A 27,658-nucleotide genomic window follows, 5' to 3' on the forward strand; every position below is an offset into this window, starting at 1 on the left:
CCTTTGTGGATGACTTTGGGGTCCTGTGAAATATTTTGGCATAGTTTGCAACTGGATAAATTACAGGGAAGTGTGCCCTTCAATTTTTTGGACACCACAGTCTCAATCAGTGATGGCTGTATACAAACATCTGTATACAAGAAACCCACAGACAGATGTAGCTATCTCCACAACTCCAGCTTCCATCCTTCACATACAAAAAGATCCATCATTTACAGCCAAGCCACAAGATACCACCGTATCTGCTCTGACCCAGGGGACAGAGACAGACACCTTAAAACCCTGACTGAATCCTTCAAACAGAAGGGCTACAACCCCAAAATAATCTCCAAGAAAATTGCCTCCTCCCTCAAAACACCCAGGGAGAATCTGCTACAGTACAAAAAGAAAAAATCCACAGACAGAATCCCGCTTGTAGTGACATACAATCCAGAGCTGGAAAAACTGAGGAAAATCATAAGAGATCTACAACCTATACTCCAGGAGGATGAATTACTGAAAGAGATATTCCCATCCCCACCAGTACTGGCCTTCCGACAGCCACCCAATTTAAAACACAAGCTAATCAGAAGTAAACTTCCTTCACAGACTGAAAAGGAACAGAAGGGCACACTTCCCTGTAATTTATCCAGTTGCAAACTATGCCAAAATATTTCACAGGACCCCAAAGTCATCCACAAAGGAAAGACATTCAACATAAAGGGATCTTTCACTTGCTCATCTTCCAATGTGGTATATATCATTCAGTGTAAAAAATGTAATGAAGGATGCTATATTGGAGAAACAGGCCAGATGCTTAAGACAAGATTCAATTTACATAGACATCATATAAACAATGCTGGTGCCAGCAGGGTTCCCACGCCTGTTGGGCAACATTTTACAAGACCAGGACACTGCACCAGTGACTTCACAGTGAGAATCCTCAAAGGTAACTTTAAAACCATACAAGAACGTAAGACCTTTGAAGTCAGAATGATTGAATATTTTAACACCCAACAGAAAGGACTTAACAAGGACCTGGGGTTCCTAGCCCATTATAAACCATAAAGCTGTATGTCTCTGTTGATCACCCTCCCCTCACCTGTCCACACCCACCCTGTTAGAATACCAATAGTATACTTTGATGTCCCCATGCATACTTCCTACCCACCCCCATCCTCCCACCCTGTCAGACTGTCATAGCAATGCTTGAATGTTTCTCACTTATATACACTGTCAGCTAGCACATTTGCTTATTTCCGATCTGACGAAGAAGGGCAACCTTCGAAAGCTAATCAAGAAATGTATTAAGTTATGTCCAATAAAAAAGGTATCATCTTATTTTCTTTTCCATGTTTTATTTTGTTTGATTTCTATTGATAACCATAAAAAGAAACAAAACTCCAATAATCAGATAGGACAGAAACCAAACGTACCGTATTTTTCGGACTATAAGACGCACTTTTTTCCCCCAAAATTTGGGAGGAAAATGGGGGGTGCGTCTTATAGTCCGAAGGTAGCAATTCTGGATCGCCCTCCCCCCGAGTTCGGGATCTCCCTCCCCTACTCACGTCAGCGATGTTCCCTGGTGGTCTAGTGACGTCGGGGCAGGAAAGAGCCCCCTCTTTCCTGCCCAGCGCGCTGCTCTCCGTCCTCCTCCGTCCTCCTGTATTCTGCCTGACGGTCTCGGCGATATTCAAAATGGCCATTTTGAATCTCGCCGAGACCGTCAGGCAGCATACAGGAGGATGGAGGAGGACGGAGAGCAGCGCGCTGGGCAGGAAAGAGGGGGCTCTTTCCTGCCCCGACGTCACTAGACCACCAGGGAACATTGCTGACGTGAGTAGGGGAGGGCGATCCCGAATTCGGACAAGACGCACCGGAGCACCTAGGTTTTAGAGGAGGGAAAAAGGAAAATTTTTTTTTCCCTATTTCCCTCCTCTAAAACCTAGGTGCGTCTTATGGTCCGGTGCGTTTTATAGTCCGAAAAATACGGTACCTACCCAAATTATTTCAGTCTGGCCTGGTTAGCTTTTTCCTTGTTTAAGGGATTAAAGGTGTTATTAAGCTGCTACTGCACCTTTTAAGAAAAAGCAGAGCACATGGAAAAGCAGAGCGTGCAGGGGATTTCCCTGCTTTCAGCACCCTGAGAGAGCCGGAGAGCGGCAGGGCTGCTGGAGTCCCGGGCTGAGGCTGGTCCCAATGCTGCTGCTGTTCTCTCAGCCGAGGCATCTGGACCCATGGTCCCAATGCCTTTGGTGGGAACAGCAGCCATTTTGTTTGTCACATTTTTCTTCTGCTGATGTTTCTCAGCAGCATGAGGTTCCTCAGTCCCCATGATCTTATCCCCCCATTGGTCCAACTGCAAGTAGGGTCCAGATGGGACCTGTAGGGGCCCCTGGGTCTTTCGGTTTCAGGGCTTCACCCATTCGATTCAAAAGAGCCTGCAGTCAGATGGTTTGGCCACCGAGGGGAGATGCTTAAGGTTTGGCCACCGAGGGGAGATGCTTAAGGAAGCTTGCATCCTCCCCCATTGTGATCTCTATGTAGCTCCACTCTAGGAAACCTGCGTCCCCAGGCTTATGTCAGGGTCTGGTGAGCTTTCAAAATCTTGTTATAGAGACGGGCTCTGTCTCACGGGAGGGCTTAGATTCCTGATATTTTGGGGTTTGTGCAGCCAGGCCTGGATCAGGGGCTGGCATTGGGCTCCCCCGAGGGTTACCATATGTCTCCAGAAAAAGGAGGACAGATTGAGCCAGTCTGGGTTTTACTTCCATTCCTTTCAGGTTCCTGGTTTGGCCATTTTTCATGGGAAGGTGCAGGATACTTCTCTGGCTTTGGAGTGGTTCCTCAGCACCCCCCCCCCCCCTCAGTTCACCATTCCTTCCCTTTGTGGGACTTCATTCTGGTGCTCAGGTTGAGTCTCTGTTCTGCTTTCATGAAGGGCTTGCTTATCCAGAAGGTGTTTCTGGTGGCTTTCACTGCTTGTGGAATCTCTGAGCTGTAGGCAGTGTGATGCTGGGACCACATCTGTACTTCACAGAGCACTTGGTTTCCCTGAGTATGGTCCCCTCCTTTCTGCTAGAAGTGGCTTCTCTGTTCCACTGAATCAGGAGGTCTGCTTGTACTCCTTTTGGGCAGGAGATTTGGCTGCTGTGGATCGGAGGCTGCACAAGCAAGTTTCTCTGGAGGACATTGTTCTGGTACCTGAGGGGGGAGTTAAATGAATCTTATCTCTCTGGCCACCTCTTTGTGCTTTCTATGACCTTCAGAAGAGCCAGGAGATCTCTAAGGACTCCTTTGCGAGGTGGATCCAGGTGCTATTGAGTCCGCCTACATCTTCAGGAATCATCCAGTGCCTCGGGCTGAATGAATTCCCACTGTACTAGGGCTCAATCTGCCCCCTAGGTAGATGCTTGGGCAGTGGATCCTGAGGGGATGTGCAAGGCGGTGTCTTGGTCGAAGCTCCATTCTTTTGCTAAGCACTACAGTTTGGACATGTTGACTAGTGACCGCTTGGACTTTGGCACAGCTGTCATCCAGGGAGGCTTTGCATTCCCTGCCCAACAGACCTGCCTTGGTACATAGTACAGAATGGTGGAGCTGATCCTACTGCAATCTCGCCCTAGGGAGACCTTATCCCGGGTTTCTGGGTGTACTCTGCTCTTCTTTTTTTTGTTTGTTACATTTGTACCCCGCGCTTTCCCACTCATGGCAGGCTCAATGCGGCTTACATATTGTATACAGGTACTTATTTGTATACAGGTACTGCCTGTGCCTGAAGGTGGGCATCGAACTCAGTTCCTCAGTTCCCCAGGACCAAAGTCCACCACCCTAACCACTAGGCCACTCCTCCACTTCAGTTGAGAAAAAAAAAAGATTGATTTTATGATTGGCAGCCATACAGGGTTCCTGTGAAATGGCTAATTCCTTTTATATGCAAGTGCCAATCTGTGGTGTTTTGCTCACAACTATCATTGCAGCTGCAGTGGTTGATGGTGCATGGGTGCGTTACAGAAGGACCTTCTGCTGCTTGAGCAGATGCATGCTGGATTATTCCAGAGAGCACCACAGATTATATGTCACTGATAGAATTCAGTTTTCTTTTTCTCCACCTGGTGGAACACAATTGTGCAGAACGGTGTCGCTGACTAAAGAAAAGAAAATTATCCGGTAAATCATAATTTCTTCTTTTTACCATACTGCTGTTCTCATGTTTTGTAATTACTCACTGATAGTTTATTTGTTGTATTCTAGGGAAAGCTGACAGCCAGGGAGCGTGTACTATTGCTGCTGGATTCTGACAGTTTTATGGAGTATGACATGTTTGTGGAGCATCGATGTGCAGATTTTGGGATGGATGCTGACAGCAATAAGGTATGTGTAATTCTAGATTCCCAGCACTGAATATCCTCCTTGGGGTGGGGGAATTGGGATGGGGGAGGATGGGGGTTAGGGCAGCAGCTGGCGTAGATGAGTCTAACCCAAGGAAATGGCATATTTCACCACTTGATGATCTAGAATTACTCACTGCACTAACTTCTGTGTTTATGCCTTCGCTGCTTACCACCCCAGGTAACAAGTCATGCAGTTTCTTTGCCCTTATTCAAGTTTTAACCTTTTTCTCAGTGGGAGGAATGATTTTAATAGTACATTCCGCAGCATCCACCAGATCAGCTCAAGACTTATAGGTTTTGTGGCCATCAATCAGCAGGTGGAGATGAAGAGTATAGAATTGTGCTGTGTCCATAAGGACCCTGTCAGCTCCAGTATTTTTCTTTTTCTGGCAGATGGTGGATGGTTGTTCAGTCCTATTCCTGGTCAATTTACTTTACTGATTCCCAGTTCAGCAATAGGAGTGAAGGCCAGTGTGGTGCTGGGTCCTTACATGTAACACCTAGTGGTCTAGGTTTCTCCCTCTCTTGCTGTCATTGAAGCTTATCTGTCAACAAGGAAAGTTGGTGTTTGAAGGGCTGATCCTCAAAAGCTGTCGTTTAACAGCCGCGTGCATTTATAGCCTCAGCTCAACTTAAATCAAGGTAAGGTATACACAAAAAGTAGCACATATGACTGAGGAAGTGACGTCACGCAGCCGAATACATAGTAACATAGTAGATGACGGCAGAAAAAGACCTGCACGGTCCATCCAGTCTGCCCAAGAAGATAAATTCATATGTGCTACTTTTTTTATTTGTACTGTCCTCTTCAGTGCACAGACCGTATAAGTCTGCCCAGCACTATCCCTGCCACCCACCACCGGCTCTGGCACAGACCGTATAAGTCTGCCCAGCACTATCCCTGCCACCCACCACCGGCTCTGGCACAGACCGTATAAGTCTGCCCAGCACTAGTCCCGCCTCCCAACCACCAGCCCCAGCATAGACCGTATATGTCTGCCCACACTAGCCCCGCCTCCCAACCACGCTTGATCCTCTCGCTCCGCGATCCCTCGCCATTTATACAGCAGTAACTGCGCTAATCCTCAATATATCGGGCGAAAACAGCATTGGCGTGACGGTAGATACCTCGCCATCAATATGAGCAAAAAAATCGCTGCCCTCCCGCGAGATAATGAGCGCCTTTCGACGAGGCAGTTGGCGTGGGGCCTAACGCAGCCAGCCTCTCCTAAACCACGAGGCTCACTGATGGCCGACTCCGAAGCTGCTTGTTTCTGCGCCGGCGACTCTGCCCTGATACCAGCTCTCCCGGCTGACCTGACAAAATGCCTGGAGGTTATTCGCGCCGAAATCCGTGCATCCAAGGACAAAATCCTGGAGCATGTAGACGCGCTGAGTGCGGACTTGAGGGAGCTGGGGAGCAGGGTGGAGGTGCTGGAGGAGAAAGCAGATGAACAGGAGGGAAAGAATGTAGAGGTGGATAGGAGACTAAGGATCTTGGACGAGAGGGCGGAGGAGCTACAGTACCAGATGGATGACCTTGAGAATCGGCGCAGACAGAACCTACGATTCAGGGGAGTCCCGGAAAGTGAGGATATGGAAGATGTCCAGAAGGTGGTGAGAACCATATGCGAGCAGCTGATGGGAGAGAGCTTTGATGCTGCAGCCATGGGCATGGACAGAGCCCATAGAGCGCTGGGTAAAAGCAGAGACAACAGCCCACAAGACATAGTGGTCCGATTCACTTCATATGTCAGCAAAGAGCAAATATGGCAGAGGGCGCGCCAGAACCCTTCTCTGGAGTTTAATGGAGCACGAGTGGCGATTTACCAGGATTTATCTACATTTACCCTCACCCAGAGGAGAGCCATGAAACCGGTTATAGAGATCCTGGTGAAGGAAAAAATAGCCTACAGATGAGGTTTCCCATTCGCTCTTTGCTTTGCATTAAAAGGAGAAAATGTCCGCTGCAGAAAGGTAGAGGCGGCATGGAAGGTCCTGCGTGAAGCGGGATTGACCCCGACAGATACTGTGCCTGTGGGTATGGCATCATCTACCAAGAATCGAATGCAGAAGTGGAAACGAGTGGAGAAAACAAGCAAAAGGACTGTGGACAAGACATGAGAGACTGGGCTCTGGTCTGGGTGAATTATCTAAGTTACTGCTTACCGGGAAGTATGGGGGAGCATTCTGAATTTGGAGGGATGATAATAAGGGTTGCATAAGAGTATGGGGAGAGGCTCGCAGTTGGATTAAGAGAGGGATTTAGGGGGGGTTGGGGTGCGGGAGATCGAGTGTCATATTCTGGGGGTTCATAGAATCCAATCTTACTTTCAATTCGGCTGGGGGGGGGGGGTTCTTTCTCCTGGTTCCCAAGTAGTGCTAGTAAGCGCTAGTTGGTGGGCAATGATAGAGGGGGGGATTAGGGATGGGGGAGGGGAAGGGGTAGAGAGAGGGCGGGACAGGGTTAAGGGGACAGATTGGGAGGGAAGCAGCAGGGGGGAGGGAAAGGATCATAAGAGTGTGGACTGTGAGGGTCACAAACTTTTCATCAAAAAAAGGCAATGTAAAAGCAGAGGTTCAAGGCTAATTTTAAGTTACTAACTTTTAATGTAAAGGGCCTGAACTCTCCGTATAAACGACATGCCTTGGGGAGGGAATTACGTATGATGCATCCACATGTGGTATTCCTACAAGAAACTCATTTCTTAAAAACACACGAGAGGTATTTGGCCTTTAAACAATACCCGACAGTGTACTTTGCCTCTGATGCCAAGGGAGCCAAAAAGAGAGGGGTGGCTATTATGTTCCATAGGGATGTACAAGCCCAGATACTACATGTGAGAAGGGAAGCGGAGGGACGATATCTCTTCTTACACGTCCTTTTGGAGCAGGAGGAGTACACTCTAGTTAACGTGTATGCTCCGAACGAGAGACAAGAGCGCTTTTTTGGGCGACTCCGTAGAGACCTGCAGGATTTTACCAGAGGGAAGTTGCTGGTGGCTGGAGATTTTAATGCTACCATGTAACCTGGACTACACAGGTCAAAGTCTCCAGCTCCAAACGATTGGAAGATATCTCGATCCCTGAAGATCTTTGTAGAGGAGATGGGGTTATATGATGTGTGGAGAGTGGGACACCCTAGAAGGAGAGATTATACTTACTATTCCCAGGTGCATCAGTCTTACTCTAGATTGGATTATATATTTGTTGATAAGACTCTCTCGGAGGGGGGAGGGGATTCCCACATAGGCCATATTACTATTTCAGACCACGCGCCGACGTGGGCTGACCTCCCCTCTTTGAGAGAAGAGACGAGAGATAAACGATGGACACTTAATAACTCTCTTCTGCAAGACCCAGCAGTTGTGGCTAAATTTATAGCGGTATTGCAAGAGTATTTTATGCATAACATGGACTCAGGGCTGGCCTTGGACGTAGTGTGGGACGCCTTTAAGGCGGTGGCTAGGGGATATTTTGTAAAGTGTGCTAGCCAGAAGAATAGAATACGTAAGGAACGGCTGGCCCAGTGCATGGAGAGATTGGGAGCCTTGGAGGCCGGATACAGGGCCTCTGGCTCTGTCTGATTATCGAAGGCTCCAAGCGCTGAGAATGGAGATAGCAGATATACATGAGGAAAGCTTGAAATTTGTACATGCACGTTTGAAACAGGTGTACTATGAGTCCACAAATAAACCTGGGAGGTTATTGGCTAATAAATTAAGAAAGCTGAGAGCAGATAGACACATTCTGAGAGTGAAGGATGATAAGGGAACTATGTTACATACCTCAACACAGATTAGGGAAAGATTTGCACAATATTACGAATCTTTGTATTCAGAGGATGCCGCTGTACAGACAGGTGAAATTGAGGACTACCTGAAGGATAGGGGACTAAGGGGACTGACAGAACAACAAAAGAGTGATTTAGAAGCTCCTGTACAGGTGGCTGAAGTGCTTCAGGTTATCAAAGCTCTGCCAACCGGGAAGGTACCGGGTCTTGACGGATTTACCAATGAGTTTTTTTAAAACATTTGGGGGAATGTTGGCCCCTTACCTTGCGCTGGTCATTAATTCGGTGAGAGAGGGCTTTCCTCTCCCTAAGACCATGATGGAGGCATGGGTGGCAGTCATACCGAAGCCAAGCAAAGATAAAACTGACTGTGCAGCGTATAGACCAATTTCAATACTTAACGCAGATGTCAAAATATTAGCAAAGGTACTAGCGAATCGACTGGGAAGGGTGTTACCATGCTTGATCCACCCGGACCAAGTTGGCTTCGTGGCTAAAAGACAGGCAGGAGACAATATTCGTAGAACGCTGGACCTGGTGTTTCAAGCACAAAAGAAAGCTAGCCCGATGGTGCTGTTAGGACTAGATGCTGAAAAGGCATTCGATAGGGTCCACTGGGGCTATCTGGACAAAGTTCTGCAGAGAGTAGGGATTGGACAGTTTTACAGAACTTGGATTCGGGCGTTTTATACTTCCCCAAGGGCGTGTGTATGAGTTAACGGGGGGAACTCAGAGGCCTTCAAGCTGGAACGTGGTACACGGCAGGGATGCCCTTTGTCCCCTCTCCTATTTGCACTGGCGATGGAGCCTCTGGCGGAGGCCATACGGGAGAATGTAGACATAGCGGGTGTCAGAGTGGGAGGACGGGAATACAAAATTGCATTATTCGCGGACGACGTACTATTGTCACTAACCAAACCCCTGATATCCCTTCCCAATGTTATGCGAGAGATAGAGAGATATACTCGAGTGTCAGGATACAAACTTAACGCGAGTAAGTCAATTGGGCTAGCTGTGGGTGTGCCAGAGGCCATGTTAGAATCATTGAAGACATCCTTTACTTTTAAATGGGAGGAACGGGAACTAAGATATCTGGGGGTGCAGATTCCGAATAACTTGTCGGCATTGTTTGACGTAATTACCCGGGCCTTCAGAAAGAAATACGGCGGAGAGATGGATGCCAATGAGCTTATCTTGGATGGGGAGAATAGCGACCCTTAAAATGAATATTTTGCCTTGGCTGTTGTACTTGTTCCAGGTTATACCACTTACACTCCCAAGAACCTTTCTGTCGAGGTTACAGGATAGTCTGGTCAGATTTATCTGGAACAACAAAAGACCGCGTTTGCCATGAGTTTTCTTATATAAAAATAAAAGGGATGGGGGCCTGGGGGTGCCCAACCTATATGGTTATTACTGCGCTGCACAGTCGAGAGCAGCGGTGGAGTGGTTCCGAAAGGAAGATCACAAAATATGGGTGAACATTGAACAAGCATTGGTTGGGACTCGAACATTAGGGCATTTAATGTGGCTTCCGAGTAAACATAGAGGACAGGTGGACAAGTTCCCACCGACCGTTCAAGCTACATTCCACTATTGGGATCGTATGTTTGAGGGCCACCAGCCTGTGGTGTCTGGGTTGGCGCCCATAGTAGATAATCCAAGCTTTAGCCCGGGAGTGGGGAATACCACATTTTGCAGGTGGGCTGAATTGGGGTTAGATATGTGCGGGCAGTTACATGTGGGTGCAGACATGATATCATTTGACAGACTGGTAGAAGACTACGGACTCAGGCCCGAGGACAGATATGCATACATACAATTACAGCATTTTCTGCAGGGACCAAGCTATTTAGAATGCATGAAAAGAGAGGTACATCCTATGGAGGAGGTGTGTGTAAATTCAAGGCCCATGCGGGGTATGATTACTCACTTGTATGAGCTAGTGGGCACACAGATTAAGCCATACATATTGCACAGGCGGCGGTGGGAACAGGAGTTAAATTTCACATTACCGGAGGCGGGACTGGCTTAGGCTTGAGAGGACGATCTTGCGCTCCTCCCGGGCCATAGCCGTAAAGGAGAATGCCATTAAAATATTTTATAGATGGTATCTTACCCCGCTAAGGCTGCATCGTATGTACAATCATGTTTCAAAGGACTGTTGGAGACAGTGTGGAGGAGTAGGAACTATGGGCCACATCTGGTGGACCTGCCCTAAAGCGCAGGCATATTGAAAAAGTGTGCGGGCGCGAATTCAGGTCTGGACGGGAAGGGCTGTGCAGTGGCATCCTTTGACTTTCATTCTGGGCTGGAGGCCAGCTGGTCTTACGGCTGATCAGTGGGTTCTGGTGAGGGGGTCTTTGCACGCTGCCCGCATGAATTTGGCTCAGCAGTGGAAAGTGGTGCGGGTCCCCTCATTGGTGTCCTGGATTACGAAAGTGAAATATATTTGTGAGATGGAGAGATTGACAGCGATTAAACATAAAATCTTGCCAAAGTGGGAAAAAGCCTGGAAACCTTTTTTGAATGCAAGTGTTTGATGAAGGGAACAAGGCTTGGGGGGGGGGGGGGGGATAGGGTTAATAATAAAATCAAAAATGTTTTGAAGTGTAATTTGATCTAAATTTAAGTGGACACAGAATTTCATTATCTTTTCAAGACTGCCATTGGTGAAACATTTATTGTAGCTTGTATTGATATGAGCTGAGTTGAATTGAACGTATTTTTCTTTTTGTTCTGAATTCCATACTTCAATAAAGACTTCTAAAAATTAAAAAAAAAAAAAAAAAGTAGCACATATGAGTTTATCTTGTTGGGCAGACTGGATGGACCGTGCAGGTCTTTTTCTGCCGTCATCTACTATGTTACTATGTTAATGAACATGGAACAAAGATCGATGCTCAAAGGAAATCGCAAGCAAATAGGATGCACAGAAAGTCTGCATGCAGCTTGGTAGGGAAAGCACCTAGCACATGGGGTAAGTTTTGATGTTCTGCAAGTGCTTAGGAAAGGAGGGGAAGCAGAAATGGCAACAACCACGCCATATGGCAGCAAAGTGTTATAGCAAGAGAAACCTCACAAGAGATTGTGCCATAAAGCAGACCATTTTTCCTGTCTATGATGAATGTCATATGCATTCATGGAGGATTGATTACTTCTTTCTTTTCTTTTTTTTTTTTTTTTATTGTTCCATTACACTTTTCTTTTTTACACAACTATTCTGGGCAGAAAACACATCTGATACATGCACATGAAAAGTGCAGATACTATTAAAAATTACAAGCCAGACTACTCTACTGAGAAACTGCCCTCTCACATACAATGCCACCTCAGACCTGCTGGAAATTTTTGAACATTACAGGTATAGGTGCTCCCTTCTGTGCATTGCATTGAAACATTTATGCATCACACAGAATGCTCATTTTAATACTAACAAGCTTGTTCTAATAAATTTACATAGCATTTTCTGTTGCTGCGTCCGCAAATGGCAAAAGCAGTGCTGAAACCCTTTGTGCACAATAACAAACGCGCAAAACCAGCTAAAACCGGAGTAAATGAAACATTACAAGCCTAGAAAGTTTTGAACATTGGGCCCTCAGTTTTGAAGACTCAGGAGTAAGTTTGATTGCTCTTCCCCTGTGGCTCACTGTTACCCTGTGAGAGGAGGGCTGGTTCATGGTGTTTGGGAATGCTGTCCAAAAAAACTTTATCATGCTAAAAGTATACTGTGATAATTTTTCATTCTTTGTTGTCTGAGGTTGCACCATTCTAAGCATGTGGGTGTTATCCCCTCCTACCATCTTGGAAAAGAGATGGATGAGGGGAGATATGATTGAGGTATACAAAATCCTGAGTGGTGAGAATGAGTGGAAGTGAATTTATTTATTTATTTTACTCATTCCAAGAGTACAAAGACTAGGGGATACTCAAGGAAGTTACATGGAAATACTTTTATGTTTCAATAATTTTTATTGATGTTCCATCATGTTTAAACCGTTCAACAAGCTCCAGATATATCAAATTGAATATCAAAACAGCCATAATAAACCATGGAGATAAAATCCAACATCAAAAAGTTTTTACAATTTTTCTCCCCTCCCCAACTCTCCCTTTAACCCACCCTTCCCAGGAATTATATTCCCTGTTTATGTGCAACAAATTTTGTTAATGACTAGTCAGCAAGTGCACAACCATCAACACTAATACACACAAATTCCAACAAAACAGAAAAAGAAAAGGACCTTACAGTCATTCCACTTTTAAATGTGTTGCAATGTTTCCCTCGCCCATGACTACCCCTTGGGAAATCCCACACCAACCCCCCCCCCCCCCCCCCCCCCCGCTCCATGAAAGAAGACCCTAATCTCCACTATTGGGTAGTGAGAGGTCCTTACCCCCCCCCCCCCCCTCATAAAACCAGATTCCAAACATTAGCAGGAACCTAATAGTGCACCAAGTTGGTTAAGAATATGGCTACGTGCACGATGTGCTAAGCTATGGATATATCATTCCCAAGTGACATACAATCCAGAGCTGGAAAAACTGAGGAAAATCATAAGAGATCTACAACCTATACTCCAGGAGGATGAATTACTGAAAGAGATATTCCCATCCCCACCAGTACTGGCCTTCCGACAGCCACCCAACTTAAAACACAAGCTAATCAGAAGTAAACTTCCATCACAGACTGAAAAGGAACAGAAGGGCACACTTCCCTGTAATTTATCCAGTTGCAAACTATGCCAAAATATTTCACAGGACCCCACAGTTATCCACAAAGGAAAGATATTCAACCTAAAGGGATCTTTCACTTGCTCATCTTCCAATGTGGTATATATCATTCAGTGTAAAAAATGTAACGAAGGATGCTATATTGGAGAAACAGGCCAGATGCTTAAGACAAGATTCAATTTACATAGACATCACATGAACAATACAGCCAGTAGGGCCCCCACCCCCGTGGGACAGCACTTCACAGAACCAGGACACTGTACCAGTGATTTCACAGTGAGAATACTGAAAGGTAACTTTAAAACCATACAAGAACGTAAGACCTTTGAAGTCAGAATGATTGAATATTTTAACACCCAACAGAAAGGACTTAACAAGGATCTGGGGTTCCTAGCCCATTATAAACCATAAAGCTGTATTCTCTGTTGATCACCCCACCCCTCACCTATCCACTCCCATCCTGTTAGAATATCAATGATATGCTTTGATGTCCCCATGCATACCTCCCACCCACCTCCATCCTCCCACCCTGTCAGACTGTCATAGTAATGCTTGAATGTTTTCACTTATATACACTGTCAGCTAGCACATTTGCTTATTTCCAATCTGACGAAGAAGGGCAACCTTCGAAAGCTAATCAAGAAATGTATTAAGTTATGTCCAATAAAAAAGGTATCATCTTATTTTCTTTTCCATGTTTTATTTTGTTTGATTTCTATTGATAAGTTTAAGTGGGAATCCCGAAGCTCTAGCAGAAGCAATGCATGAAATCTGTTTCGCCATTGCCAGTAGGAGGGAACCTCAGGTTTAGTCCAATTTGCTAGAATGCATTTCTTACCTTTTGAGATATGCTTTGTGGATTAAAGAATTTTGGTGGACAGTCCCAACCCTCAACGGGGCGACATACTCCAAAATAACACTTTCTGGCCACATCTGTCTCATAATTCTTTCCAAAAACCTAATCACTTTTGTCCTGAAGGCTTTAATTGCTGGGCAAGCCCAGATGGCATGATAAAAAGTATTTGGGGAACGATTGCATCTATTGCACTGGGGGGAATCTACACCACCCATTCTATACAACCTCGATCGTGAGGTATAATCCCCAAAAAAATCACTCTTGCTTGACGTTCTCTGAGCTCTGCGCTGCGTACCCACTTCAGAACCCAACTCATACATTTAAACAAATCTCAAGATGTGATCAGTATCTGCAAGTCTTCTAACCAATGATGAGCAACCAGTCTAAGATCCCTCTGGGAACAATACTGCAATAATCTCTTATGAAGCAGTGATATCGATATAGAGTCATTCGATGCCATCTCATAAAGCTCATGAAACATTGTGGACAAATCAACACCAAGTGAGGTCTTCGGCAATACTGCTACACAGTAAGACACTTGCTTATAGGCAAATCTGTCTGCCCAGTCTAAAGTGTGAAGAGGCAGCGACTCTAGGGCCTTGATTTTACCTCCTGGTTCCAAAAAATGTTGTATAGAATTATTTCCTGTATCCACCCAAAGTGACAAGCATGGGTTTCCTGTTCCCGGGAGAAAATCTCCATTACCATGAATGGGCAAAAGTCTACTACAGCGGGGATCAAATGACCAAAGTTTTGCCATGTCACGCCATAAAGCTACTAAAGGGCGAACTAGGACACTTGTACGGAGATAGAACAGCAATGCTGAAAGTAAGGCCTGCAATACGTAATGTAAGTGCAGAGGATGACATAGAGCAGTTTCCATTTGAACCGGTGTGTAGTGCTCAATTCCAAAATGTCAATCTCCCAGATGACGCAGCGAGCAAGCCAAAACCTCCTCTGCTCCAACTACCCACCATATTCTGAAAACGAGTCTGTGGCCTTTTCCTCGCCCAACAGAATCTTGAAAGCAGACTCTCTAGAACTCTTAAGTCCCCATTAGCAGGGCCGGTCTTAGCAAGTTCGGGGCCCTATGCAGACCAATTTGATGGGGCTCCACCCTAGCCCTGCCCCCATCCTAGCTCTACCCCTACCCTAGCTCCAGGGCCAGCCACCCCTCCCTTCGAGCTCCAAGGCCCCCAGCTCCAGGGCTTCCCCCCTAGGGCCCCCAGCTCCAAGGCCCCCCTCCCTCCCCCCCCTAGCTCCAAGGCCTCTCTCCCTCCCCCCCAGCTCCAAGGCCTCTCTCCCTCCCAGCTCCCCCTCCCTCCCGGTCATTTTTTAACACCCCCCTCCAAAATCCAGTACTAGGTATGCCGAGAATACAAAACACTCAGGACCTATAGAGCAATTCTACCATACCATAAGCAGTCATTTCTTCGAATCACACAAAGAAAAGGAAAACATCTTAAAACACTACAGTGAGCACTAGAACATCAATTCACCTATTGTAAAATGAAACCAGACATAATAGCACAGATCGTCGATCCTGCACAGTCAATGCCAACTGAAAGCCATGTCTTTTTCACAAACACAGATACACCCTAATCCACTATAGAATAAGTAGTAATATTTAAACTTTCTATTTAGACAAAAATTAAACTGAACCCCCAAGATGCCAGACTCTGCATACAATGCAACACCACAGAAACAGAAAATGTTCCCTAGTACTGTGCAAAATATAAAGACAGCAGATGTAAATTTGAAAATAAACTAACAAATACCAATCACCACTTTACAAATTAACAAATAGAAATAAAACAGATATAGAAAATAAAATAATACCATTTTATTGGACTAATAGATTTAGCTTTCAGAGGCCAAAACATCCTTCCTCAGGTCAATATAGTATAGTGCTGTTCCATATCATCATGCTGATCAATCCATAGACTGGTGGGTTGTGTCCATCTACCAGCAGGTGGAGATAGAGAGCAAACTTTTGCCTCCCTATATGTGGTCATGTGCTGCCGGAAACTCCCCAGTATGTTCTCTATCTCAGCAGGTGGTGGTCACACACAGCAGCAGCTCTGGCTAGGCCTCCAAGCCTAATTTTTAGGTTTTGTTGAGTGCCTGGGGTTGAGGGCTCTTTTGAGCAAGTGCAAACCTGGTGGTGCCAGGTCCCTCCTTTTCTCCCCCCTCCCGCTGGCTCCGTTAAAAAAAAAAAAAAAAAAATAATTTTTGAACGTCCTTAAAGGCATTTATTTCGACGTTTATTTAAACGTTCATTGCAGCTACTCACTGGGACACCAGGTCGTTACAGCTCGGAGCGGAAAGCAGGTAATTTTTACCTTTTTATAGCGGGCAGGGGATTCCCCGATTTATCTCCACGTGGCATATGGCGTCGGAGGGCGAGGGCGTAAAGAGTCGCTCCCCGGGTCGCTTGAGCGCTTCTAGAGGGGATGCGGGGGTCTTAAAGCCTGATTCGCCCTTGTTGGGTGACAGTTTCGTGACCGATGAATGTCCCGGTCCTTCATCCGGCGTGGCGGTTTTTCCCCGCCATAAACGCCCATCCCCCGCTCCTCGCCTCCGCCATCTTGGCCGGCCACGCGGCTCGGACGGCTTCTTCTTGGGCCGCCCTTGAGGTTGGAGACATTAATGCCATGAATGCCCTTAATTTGGGCGACGGCACCAAAGCGGCTAAAGTTAAGCGCCGCTCTTCCCGCGCGGCTCCTTCGCGGAGTGTCGCGCCGGACGCCATTTTGGATGCGCAGCATGTCTCTCCCCCGCTCTTGCGAGCGCCGGTTGAGGGTGCGTCTAGGGCTGTTGCCCAGGCTGCGGAAGTGCACAGTCTGGGGGGTTTCTCCCCCGAGTTTGTTTTGCTGCTGCATCAGGCCTTCCTTATGCAAAACGCTGCCCCTGCTCCCTCGTCTGGTAAAGAGGTTGAGGTTCCCAGAGGTAAACGCCCTCGGGTTGATTCCCAGGCCTTGGAGGACTTTGTCTCCTCCGATGTAGATGAGGGCAGCGTATCTGAGTTCTCCCAACGGTCCTTTGCGGATTCCTTGGAGGAGACGGATCCCCGCTCGGATGGAGCGGATGACCCCTCTGCAGCGCGGCTCTTTAGCTCAGAGGATTTGCCCAACCTGTTAGTGCAGGCCATGGACATTTTGAAGATTTCCTCTCCGGAGGACGTCTCTCCCTCAGCCCCTGTTGGCTCTGCCATTATGCTGGGGACGAAACGCCCGCCTAGAACCTTCCACGTGCATGATGCCATGCACACCTTAATTTCGGCTCAATGGGATGTCCCGGAAGCGAGCCTTAAAGTGGCTAGGGCTATGTCCCGCCTCTATCCTTTGCCTGAAAGTGAACGTGAGGCCTTTCTGTGGCCTACCGTGGATTATTTAATCACTGCGGTGACTAAGAAAACGGCGTTGCCAGTGGAAGGTGGAACGGCCCTGAAGGACGCCCAAGACAGAAGATTGGAGGCGGCCTTAAGGTCGTCCTTTGAGGCGGCTGCTTTAAGTTTGCAGGCCTCAGTTTGCGGCTCCTATGTGGCCAGGGCGTGCCTGACTATGGTGCAGCGGGCTTCCCCCTCGGATCATTCCTTGAGGGCTGATTGGCCGGCCCTGGAATCGGGCTTAGCCTATTTGGCAGACTTGCTGTATGATGTCTTGAGAGCCTCAGCTAAAGGCATGGCTCAGACAATCTCTGCGCGGCGGTGGCATTGGCTGAAGCATTGGTCTGCTGACCACGCCTCTAAATCCCGCCTGGCTAGATTGCCTTTTAAAGGCAAGCTGCTCTTTGGGGTCGAGCTGGACAAGATCGTGACCGATCTCGGCACGTCTAAGGGCAAGAAGTTACCAGAGGTCAGGGCTCGGGCTAGTACTCGCCCTGGTACCTCCAGAGGACGGTTTCAGGAAGACCGTCGGTACCGCCCGGGCAGGTCGGGCTCCTCTGCCCCCTCTTCCTTCAAGAGGAACTTCTCCCCCAAGCAGCATTCCTTTCGCAGAGACCGCCGTCCCGGAGGTGCTCCCTCCGGTCCTCCCCCAGGGTCTCGTACCCAATGACGGGGCCTTGGTCCACGCCCCAGTGCAGATTGGAGGACGGCTGTCCTCGTTTATGGGCGAGTGGACCACAATAACTTCAGACGCTTGGGTGCTGGAAGTCATCAGAGACGGCTACAAGCTAGAGTTCTGCCGACCCTTAAAAGACGGGTTTGTACTCTCTCCCTGCAAGTCTCCGGTCAAAGCTGTGGCAGTGCAGCAGACCTTGGACAATCTGATCCGCCTGGGGGCGGTCGTTCCGGTGCCAGAAAATCAGCTTGGCAAGGGACGTTACTCCATTTTCTTTGTGATTCCAAAGAAAGGAGGTTCTGTACGGCCTATCCTCGACCTCAAGGGGTCCATTGGGCCTTGAAAGTTTGGCACTTTCGCATGGAGACCCTCCGCTCTGTTATAGCGGCAGTGAAGGCAGGAGAGTTCCTGGCATCCTTGGTCATCAAGGAAGCGTACTTGCATATTCCCATCTGGCCTCCTCATCAACGCTTTCTGCGTTTTGCAGTACTGGGCCGACACTTCCAGTTCAGAGCCCTCCCGTTCAGGTTGGCTACTGCTCCGCGGACCTTCTCCAAAGTAATGGTGGTCATCGCGGCCTTCCTGAGGAAGGAAGGAGTTCAAGTCCATCCTTATCTGGACGACTGGTTGATCCAAGCCCCCTCTTATGCAGAGTGCGGCAAAGCTGTGAACCGGGTGGTTGCTCTTTTGAGCTCCCTGAGGTGGATCATCAACTGGGAGAAAAGCCAGCTGCGCCCGACTCAGTCCCTGGAGTATCTGGGAGTTCGATTCGACACCCATGTGGGCAGAGTGTTCCTGCCAGACAATCGGATTGTCAAGCTTCAGGCTCAGGTGGACTAGTTCCTAGTAGCCTCTCCTATTCGGGCTTGGGACTATGTGCAGCTGTTGGGCTCTATGACGGCCACGATGGATGTAGTGCCCTGGGCCAGGGCTCTTATGAGACCACTACAACAATCTCTGCTGCTGCGCTGGACTCCGATGTCGGAGGATTATGCTGTGCGCCTTCCCTTGGACCCAGCAGTGCGCAAGGCGCTGAGCTGGTGGACGCAGACAGACAAGTTGTCTGCGGGAATGCCTCTTGTGACCCCGGAGTGGATTGTCGTCACGACAGACGCCTCTTTGATGGGCTGGGGAGCCCACTGCTTGGGAAGGACAGCGCAGGGGCTCTGGTCTCCTGCAGAGGCAAAGTGGTCTATCAACCTCCTGGAACTCAGAGCCATTCGGTTGGTGCTGTTGGAGTTCATCCCGGTACTGGCGTTGAAGCCAGTACGGGTCCTGTCGGACAATGCCACGGCTGTGGCCTATGTCAACCGCCAGGGAGGTACCAAGAGCGCCCCTCTAGCCAAGGAGGCCATGAATCTATGCCAGTGGGCGGAAGTGAACCTGGCACAGCTGTCAGCGGCTCTCTTTGCCGGAGTCATGAATGTCAAGGCGGACTTTCTCAGTCGCCATACCTTGGAGCCCGCAGAGTGGCAGCTATTTGCTCAGGCGTTCTTGGGCATCACGAAGCGCTGGGGCCAGCCGAGCCTAGTCCTGATGGCGTCATCGGCCTATTGCCAAGTGCCGAGCTTTTTCAGCAGAGGACGGGACCCTCGCTCCCTGGGAGTAGATGCTCTTCTCCAACAGTGGCCGGCACAAGAGCTTCTCTATGTGTTCCCGCCCTGACCCATGTTGGGCAGGGTGCTAGGCCAGGTGGCAAAGCATCCAGGCCGGATAATCCTGGTGGGTCCAGACTGGCCCAGACGTCCCTGGTATGCGGACTTGATCAGGCTCTCAGTGGACCATCCTCTGCGGCTGCCAGTGGAGCAGGGCCTGTTGCATAAGGGTCCCGTGGTGATGGAGGATCCTCCCCCTTTGGTCTTGCGGCCTGGCTATTGAGCGGCAGCGTCTGAGGAAGACTGCTTACGCCAGGGTTTGGCGTACCTTTGCAGCGCGGTGAAGCAGGCTCATTTTCTCCATTCACTGCTCCAATTTCTTCAGTGTTGGCATTCCTGCAAGAAGGTCTGGAGAAAGGCCTGTCGTTCAGTTCCCTTAAAGTCCAGGTAGCGGCCCTGGCTTGCTTCAGGGGCCGCCTGAAAGGTGCTTCCCTGGCTTCGCAGCCAGATGTGGTGCGTTTCCTCAAGGGAGTTAAGCACCTGCGCCCTCCTCTGCACTCAGTGGTGCCTGCGTGGAATTTCAACCTGGTGCTAAGAGCATTACAGAAGCCGCCTTTTGAACCCTTGTTGAGGGCATCTCTGAAAGACCTGACGTTGAAAGCAGTCTTTTTGGTGGCTATCACTTCAGCCAGAAGAGTTTCCGAGCTCCAGGCACTCTCATGTCGAGAGCCCTTTCTACAGTTCACTGAGGCAGGAGTGTCTATTCGCACAGTGCCTTCCTTCCTGCCCAAGATTGTTTCTCGCTTCCATGTGAATCAGCAGCTCTGTCTCCCTTCCTTTCGTAGGGAGGACTACCCAGAGGAGTACTCTGCTCTTAAATATCTGGATGTGAGACGAGTCATCATCAGATACTTGGAAGTGACCAATGATTTCCGGAAATCGGATCATCTGTTTGTCCTGTTTGCAGGTCCTCGTAAGGGTCTGCAGGCTGCTAAGCCTACAGTGGCAAGATGGGTCAAGGAAGCCATTGCAGCGGCTTATGTGGCCGCGGGGAAGGTGCCGCCTATACAGCTGAAGGCTCACTCCACTAGAGCTCAGGCGGCCTCGATGGCAGAGGCCGGGTCCGTCTCCTTGGAAGAGATATGCAAGGCGGCAACTTGGGCATCGGCCAATACATTCTCCAAGCATTACCGCTTGACTGTGGCGGCACGGTTTGGAGATTCAGTGTTGAGTTCAGGGATTTCAATGTCCCGCCCTGGGTGAGTACTGCTTCGGTACATCCCACCAGTCTATGGATTGATCAGCATGATGATATGGAAGGTAAAATTATGTATCATACCTGATAATTTTCTTTCCATTAATCATAGCTGATCAATCCATAGCCCCTCCCAGATATCTGTACTGTTTTTATTCTGGTTGCATTTCAGGTTCAAGTTTAGTCTTCAGTTACTTCAGAAAGACTTCGTGTTCAAGTTTTTTCACTTGGATTCTTCAAGAGTTGAGACGAGTTTGTGTTACAGTGAGCTGCTGCATTCCTCTCCCCTCCGTTTTACGGGGCTGGATTGAGACTTAAAATTCTGCCGGCACTCCCTCCTGCTTCGTGCGGTTGTAGGGCAGCTTTGTACCCCTCCCGCTTCGGCGGTGTTAGGGTCAGTCAGCTCCTCCCGCGGTTGCGGTTGCAGGATAAGCCAGATCCCCCCGCATCGGCGGGTGTGGTGTCCCTCCCCCGCTCCGCGGGGATGAGCTGGATGGATTCCCCTCCCCCACTTGTGTGGGGATGAGCTGGGTTAATTCCCCTCCCCCGTTTCGGCGGTGGTGAGCTGGGCAGAGTGTCCCTTCGTGGGTGTAATTCTCTAAGTGCTGAGTCCTGCGGATGGAGCTTTGATATCGACATACTGAGGAGTTTCCGGCAGCACATGACCACATATAGGGAGGCAAAAGTTTGCTCTCTATCTCCACCTGCTGGTAGATGGACACAACCCACCAGTCTATGGATTGATCAGCTATGATTAATGGAAAGAAAATTATCAGGTATGATACATAATTTTACCTTACAGTATCCTATCCTGACCTGAGGAAGAGGGTTTTGTTCTCAGAAAGTTAGCCAAAATGTATTAAAATTAGTCCAATGAAAAGATTACCTTGTTTACATGTTCTATTATAAATTTTTATTAACACATCTACAATACTACTTTATCCTAGAGCAAAAAAATAAAAATATATATTTTATTTACAGTTTGTTGTCTCTGGTTTCTGCTTTCCTCATCTTCTTTTCACTGTCTTCCTTCCATCCAGCATCTGTCTTTGGTCTCTCTCTGCTGTCCCCTCCATCCAATGTCTGCCCTCTCTTCCTGCCCCTTCCATCCACATCTGCCCTCTATCTCTGGCCCTTCCATGATCCATCCACCATCTGCCCCTGTCTGCCCTCTCTCTCCCCCATCCATTCACTGTCTGCCCTTTCTATCCCTTCCATCCACTGTCTGCCCTTTCTCTCTGCCCCTTCAATCCACAATTTGCCCTCCCTCTCGCTCCCCCATCCAGGATCTGCCCCTCTCTCCGCCCCTTTTTTTCAGCCCCCAGTTCCAGCCCCACTATCCCACCAGTCCCCCATTTCAGCCCCAGTCCTTTTCTCCCACCAGTCCTGAGCTTCAGCCCCCCAGCCACTTCTCCCTGTCCCCTTTTCAGCCCCCAGTCCCCAGTTTCAGCCCCTGCCCCTTTTCAGCCTCCAGTACTAGCCTCCTTATCCCACCTACCCTCCTTTTCAGCCCCTAGTTCCAGCCCCCTTCATCCACATGCCTTGTATTAGGGCCCCCCTTTTCAGAACCATTCTCTTACCTGACCCACGCATGCCCCATTTTCCCACCAGCTCCAGGCATGGCCCCCATTTTCCCATATGGTCCCTTCTCAGACCCCAGTGCCAGTCCCCTTCTCCCATCCAAGAACCCCCTCCCCAGTCTCCTCCCATCCAAGAACCCCAGTCCCCTCCCCACCTGTCCCCTTCAACCATCAAAGAGCCCCCTCCCCACCCCCTTCTCCCATCCGTGAACCCCTTCCCCACCTCAGTCTCCTTCCCATTTGAGAACCCACACCCTTCTCCCATCTGAGTCTCTCCCCCCCCCCCCCCCGAACCACCTACCAGCTCCGTTCTCCTGCCGCCCACCACCCTCACTGCCTTTAAAAAAACAATTTTGAAGCGCCGGAGTGACAGGTAGTGCCTCGCGTCTGCCCTGCTACTAAAAATCTCTTCGACGTCGTTGGGCCTTCCCATATTGAGTCTTGCCCTCCTCTGAGGTAACTTCCAATTACCGCGAGGGCGGGCGGGACTCAATGTGGGAAGGCCCAACGACGTCGTCGAAGAGATTTTTAGTAGCAGGGCAGACGCGAGGCGCTGCCTGTCACTCCAGTGCTTTGAAATTGTTTTTTTAAAGGCAGGGCAGGGTGGGAGCAGCGGGAGCGGAGCACCCCCCACCCGCTGACATCCGGGGCGAACCGCCACCGTCGCGCACCGTTCAGAGGGAGGGAGGGAGGACTGGCGCTCGGGCAGTCGGGGCGGGGCGACCTCAGGCGCGCTGCGCGGGGCCCCCCTGAGCGCGAGGCCCTATGCGGCCGCTTCACCTTAAGACCGGCCCTGCCCATTAGAAAGATATAATGGTAGTGTCTGCAAAAAATTCAGCCATTTAGGAAAAACTATCATGTTAAACAAAGATATATGACCCAATAAGGATAATGGGAGGCCCTCCCATCTCCCAAGAAGTTCCTTAGTGGAGGAGAACAGTCTGGCGACATTGACTGTGTATAATTGTTCAGGGTTCCCAGTAAGCTGAATACCCAGAAAAGTGAAAGACGTCCTAGATCTCTTAAAGGGGCAGTTTAACTGTTTCCACTCCACTTCTGATAGATGTAGAGTAAGGACCTCAGATTTATTTAAATTAAGACTGAATCCAGAGAAATCTCCAAATTCAACAAAAAGCTCTAATATGGCTGGCAGGGGCGTTTGGGGCTCATGCAAAAGCACCAAAAGGTCATCCACAAAAGCAGAGATCTTAAATTGTTCAGTGTCAAGTCTTCTGCCCCCCATTATGTCCCGAATCAGAGGATCTTATCACTAAAACAAAAAGAAGCGGGGAAAGAGGACATCCTTGCCTCGTGCTTTTTGCAATCCCAAATGATCTCGATGACATCCCATTCACCCACACTTCCGCCACAGGATCATGGTATAGAGCCCTTATAGCAGTCATAAAGAACCCAACAATACCATATGTTTCCAATGTCATGAACATGAAATCTCAATGAACTTGATCGAATGCCTTCTCTGCATCAAAGCTGATAATCAATGAGGGAGTAGAATTATGATGCAGTATCTCCAGTGATGCCAAGATCTTTCTCATATTTCGTGCCACTGAGCATTCCCTCACAAATCCCACCTGGGGGGGGGGGGGGGGGGGCAGCCACAGCCACCAGGTCAGGCAAAACCCGAGCAAGGTGGTTAGCCAGAATTTTTGTGAAAAGTTTAGTTTCAAAGGGAAGCAAAGAAATGGACCAATACGACTCTGCCTTAAGGGGGTCTCTCCCTGGTTTTAACAACACAACAATTTGGGCCTTTCTCAAGGTCTCTGGGAGTTCACTTCTATGAAGAAAACGATTGAAAACCACTGACAAACATGAAGTGATTTCTGAAACCAAAATTTTGTAAAATTCTGAAGAAAATCCATCCACTCCTGGAGACTTATTTATTTACTAGTAAAAAAGGCCCGTTTCTGACACAAATGAAACGGGCGCTAGCAAGGTTTTCCTCGGAGTGTGTATGTTTGGGAGAGTGTATGTGAGAGTGACTGTTTGAGAGTCAGAGTGAACGTGTGAGTGTGTGAGAGAGAGAGTGAGTCTGGGTGTGAGTGTGTTTGTGAGAGAGTGTGTGTGTGAGAATGAGAGTGTGTGCAAGTGTGTATGTGAGACAGTGTGAGAGAGAGTGTGTGTGTGTGGGCGAGAGAGAGAGTGTGTGTGAGACACAGATTCTCTGTGAGAGTGAGTGTATGAGACCAAGCGAGTGTGTGAGTGACTGTGTGGCACATAGAGAGTGAATGTGATACAGTGTGAGACAGAGTGTGTGACAGTGAGAGTCAGAAAGACATTGTATATGAGAGAGAGAGTGTGAGCCCTGCCCTCCCAATCCATGCCCATCTGTCCCCTGCCCCCTCCATTCATCCTTTTCCAGCAATTCCCCTCTCTCCCTGAGCCCTGCCCTGCAATCCATATCCATCCATGCCCATCTGTCCCCTCCATTCATCCCTATCCAGCAATTCCCCTCTCCCTGAGCCCTGCCCTCCCAATCCATGCCCATCCATGCTCCTCTGTCACCTGCCCCTCCATTCATCCCTATCCAGCAATTCCCCTCTCTCCCTGAGCCCTGCCCTGCAATCCATATCCATCCATGCCCATCTGTCCCCTTCATTCATCCCTATCCAGCAATTCCCCTCTCCCTGAGCCCTGCCCTCCCAATCCATGCCCATCCATGCTCCTCTGTCCCCTGCCCCCTCCATTCATCCCTTTCCAGTAATTCCCCTCTCTCCCTGAGCCCTGCCCTCCCAATCCATGCCCATCCATGCTCCTCTGTCCCCTGCCACCTCCATTCATCCTTTTCCAGCAAGTCCCCTCTCTCCCTTCCATGACCCCCCCTCGCATCCATGCTCCTCTCTCTCCATGTCCCAGCCTGGCCCGCCCTCTTCTCCCCCCCCTTCGCATCCATGCCCCCCCCCCCTTCGCATCCATGCTGTCGTTTCTCCCCTGCCCTCCCGCTCCCATTGTTCAACTTTACTGCCCACCCTCTTCTCTTCCCCCAACATCCCTTTTTTTTTTTTTCTTCTTTTTAAATTTACCTCTGTGGCGGTTCCGGCAGCGCAGTGTCAGGGAAGGAGGCGGCGCTCCCGACGTCTAGCCTTCCCTTCGCTGTGTTCCGCCTTCTTCTGACGCTTCCCTTCGCTGTGTTCCGCCTTCTTCTGACGTCATCCTCCTTCCCTGACGCTGCGCTGCCGGAATTGTTTTTTTTTTTTTTTCCGCCCTCGACGTCATGACGTTTGACGCGAGGGCGGGGCAGAGACGGCTGGCTGGCTTCACACCACGAATCCACGAACCCTACAGAGGGAGTGTTTGTGGCTTCAGAACGTTGTCTTCAGAACGTTCACGGTGCGTTTTATTATATTAGATTTATTTTAGAGCACTTATATAGAGGACTGTCTAGAATATACCATCTGACTTCATTTTCTGAAATGTCAGGATTGAGAAGGTCTTGTTGGACTCCTGTGATCTTGGGGAGATTCTGTCCAGAGAGATACGTTTCACTATCCAGGCCCATATCCTCAAGAGAGTAATATAAATGTGCATAGAAATTTTTAAACACAGTATTGATACCTTCTGTTGTAGAATGATAAATCCCCTCTACATCCCTTAACTGGGAAACATACCGTGTTCCCCTACCTGTTTCACCAACTGCGCAAGCAGCTTTCTATTTTTACTAGCATGTTTGTATAGTTGGTAATGATAATATATATATGACTTTTGCGTTTTAGAGTGAATCAACTGGTTCAAGGCAGCTTGAGATGCCAGTAGACAAGTCTTATTAGATAGAGTATGATCAGATCCAAAGATTTGCCTATCTCTCCTGACCTGTGCCTCTAAGCGAATTAACTCTGCATCTCTCACCTTTCGTTTATGTGTATAGTAAGATATGATGTAGCCTCTTAAAACCGCTTTAGCCACTTCCCAAAAGAGTGTTGGATCCGTCAGAAAGCTCTCCCTGTTAAGATCCGCATAATCCCGCCATTGAGAGTGTATATAAGAGTAAAACTGAGAGTCATAATACAAATCTTTGGGAAATTTCCAGCGAGCACGAGTCTTTATCTCTGTACTCCAGGACTGGTGTTTTGTTTTGTTTAGTATAGATTTACCCATTGATCACACCAGCCTATTCCTGCATGTACAGTTTGAGTGTTTAGGACCTATCTCCACCTGAAGTAGGGCTGCAGACCATCTTGTCGATCTTAAGAAATAATCTATATGTGATTGTGTGTCATGAGCTCTAGAGAGATGAGTATAGTCTCTTTCACCCGGATGAAACAGACGCCAAGAGTCTAGTAAATCTAAGGAAGAACACAACCAAGGCACCCCTCTAGCGTGATTCAGAGACTTCACCTGAGAGGGTCCGGTACTATCCACCAACGGATCAAAAATCGAATTAAAGTCTCATCCTATATAATAAAATGCACCTCCAACGTTCTGAAGCTGACTGCGTGGACATAAGCCTTGAGGCATTCGTGCTACTGTATCCATCTTCGGAAATGATGACGTCTCCCACTTCTGGGTGCATCAGCAGCGACAGTGCCCAATCACAACATAGCAGCGCAAGCCAACTCCGTCGCGTACCTGTGCTGAAGGGGGACCCCAACAGCTGAAGTCCTCTTCTCGGCTGCCACGGCGTTGCTTGCTGAATGATCTGATCAAGTTTCAGAGACTTGCTGACCTGAACATGTATACCCTGGAGGAAAGGAGAAACAGGGGTGATATGATACAGACGTTCAAATATCTGAAAGGTATTAATCCGCAAACAAACCTTTTCCGGAGATGGGAAGGGTGTAGAACTAGAGGGCATGATATGAGATTGAAGGGGGCAGACTCAAGAAAAATGTCAGGAAGTATTTTTTCACGGAGAGAGTGGTGGATGCTTGGAATGCTCTCCCACGGGAAGTGGTGGAGAGGAAAACGGTAATGGAATTCAAACATGCATGGGATAAACATAAAGGAATCCTGTTCCGAGGGAATGGATCCTCAGAAGCTTAGCTGAGATTGGGTGGTAGAGCCGGTGGTGGGAGGTGGGGCTGGTGGTTGGGAGGCGGGGATAGTGCTGGGCAGACCTATACTTCCCCTATAGAAAGTGAATAAGCTAAATGTAAGAACTATAAGGAAATAATACTGGCCTCCCCACCACAGGCCACCAAGGCTAATAGTAACAAAAGCCATTTAAAAAAAAAAAGGAGATGGGAGAGAAATACAGTCATGGAAACATTAAGGCAGCAGGGATAGCAATGCACTGACTGATATTACAAGAACATGTAAATGCATATTATGAGTAATATAGCCCTTCAATTACAGTGCAGACATGACATTTTACTATCTATTTGATGTTTACATAGCCTCTACTATAAAAAAAAAGTGGGGGTGGGAGAGAAATACAGTCATGAAAACTTTAA

The 27,658-nt window shown here is 48.5% G+C and overlaps 1 protein-coding gene across 5 annotated transcripts in view; it reads left to right on the plus strand.

Moving 5' to 3' along the window:
* The window catches only part of PCCB (propionyl-CoA carboxylase subunit beta), an 840,377-nt gene that overhangs the window by 72,492 nt on the left and 740,227 nt on the right, over nucleotides 1-27,658 (plus strand). For all 5 annotated transcript variants that reach the window (XM_030215921.1, XM_030215922.1, XM_030215920.1 and 2 more), the window contains exon 2: nucleotides 4,237-4,356. In XM_030215921.1, the coding sequence (XP_030071781.1) occupies nucleotides 4,237-4,356 (120 nt within the window). The remainder of the gene's footprint in view (nucleotides 1-4,236; nucleotides 4,357-27,658) is intronic.

This window comes from Microcaecilia unicolor, chromosome 10 (genome assembly GCF_901765095.1).
Source record: "Microcaecilia unicolor chromosome 10, aMicUni1.1, whole genome shotgun sequence".
NCBI classification, from domain to species: Eukaryota; Metazoa; Chordata; class Amphibia; order Gymnophiona; family Siphonopidae; genus Microcaecilia; species Microcaecilia unicolor.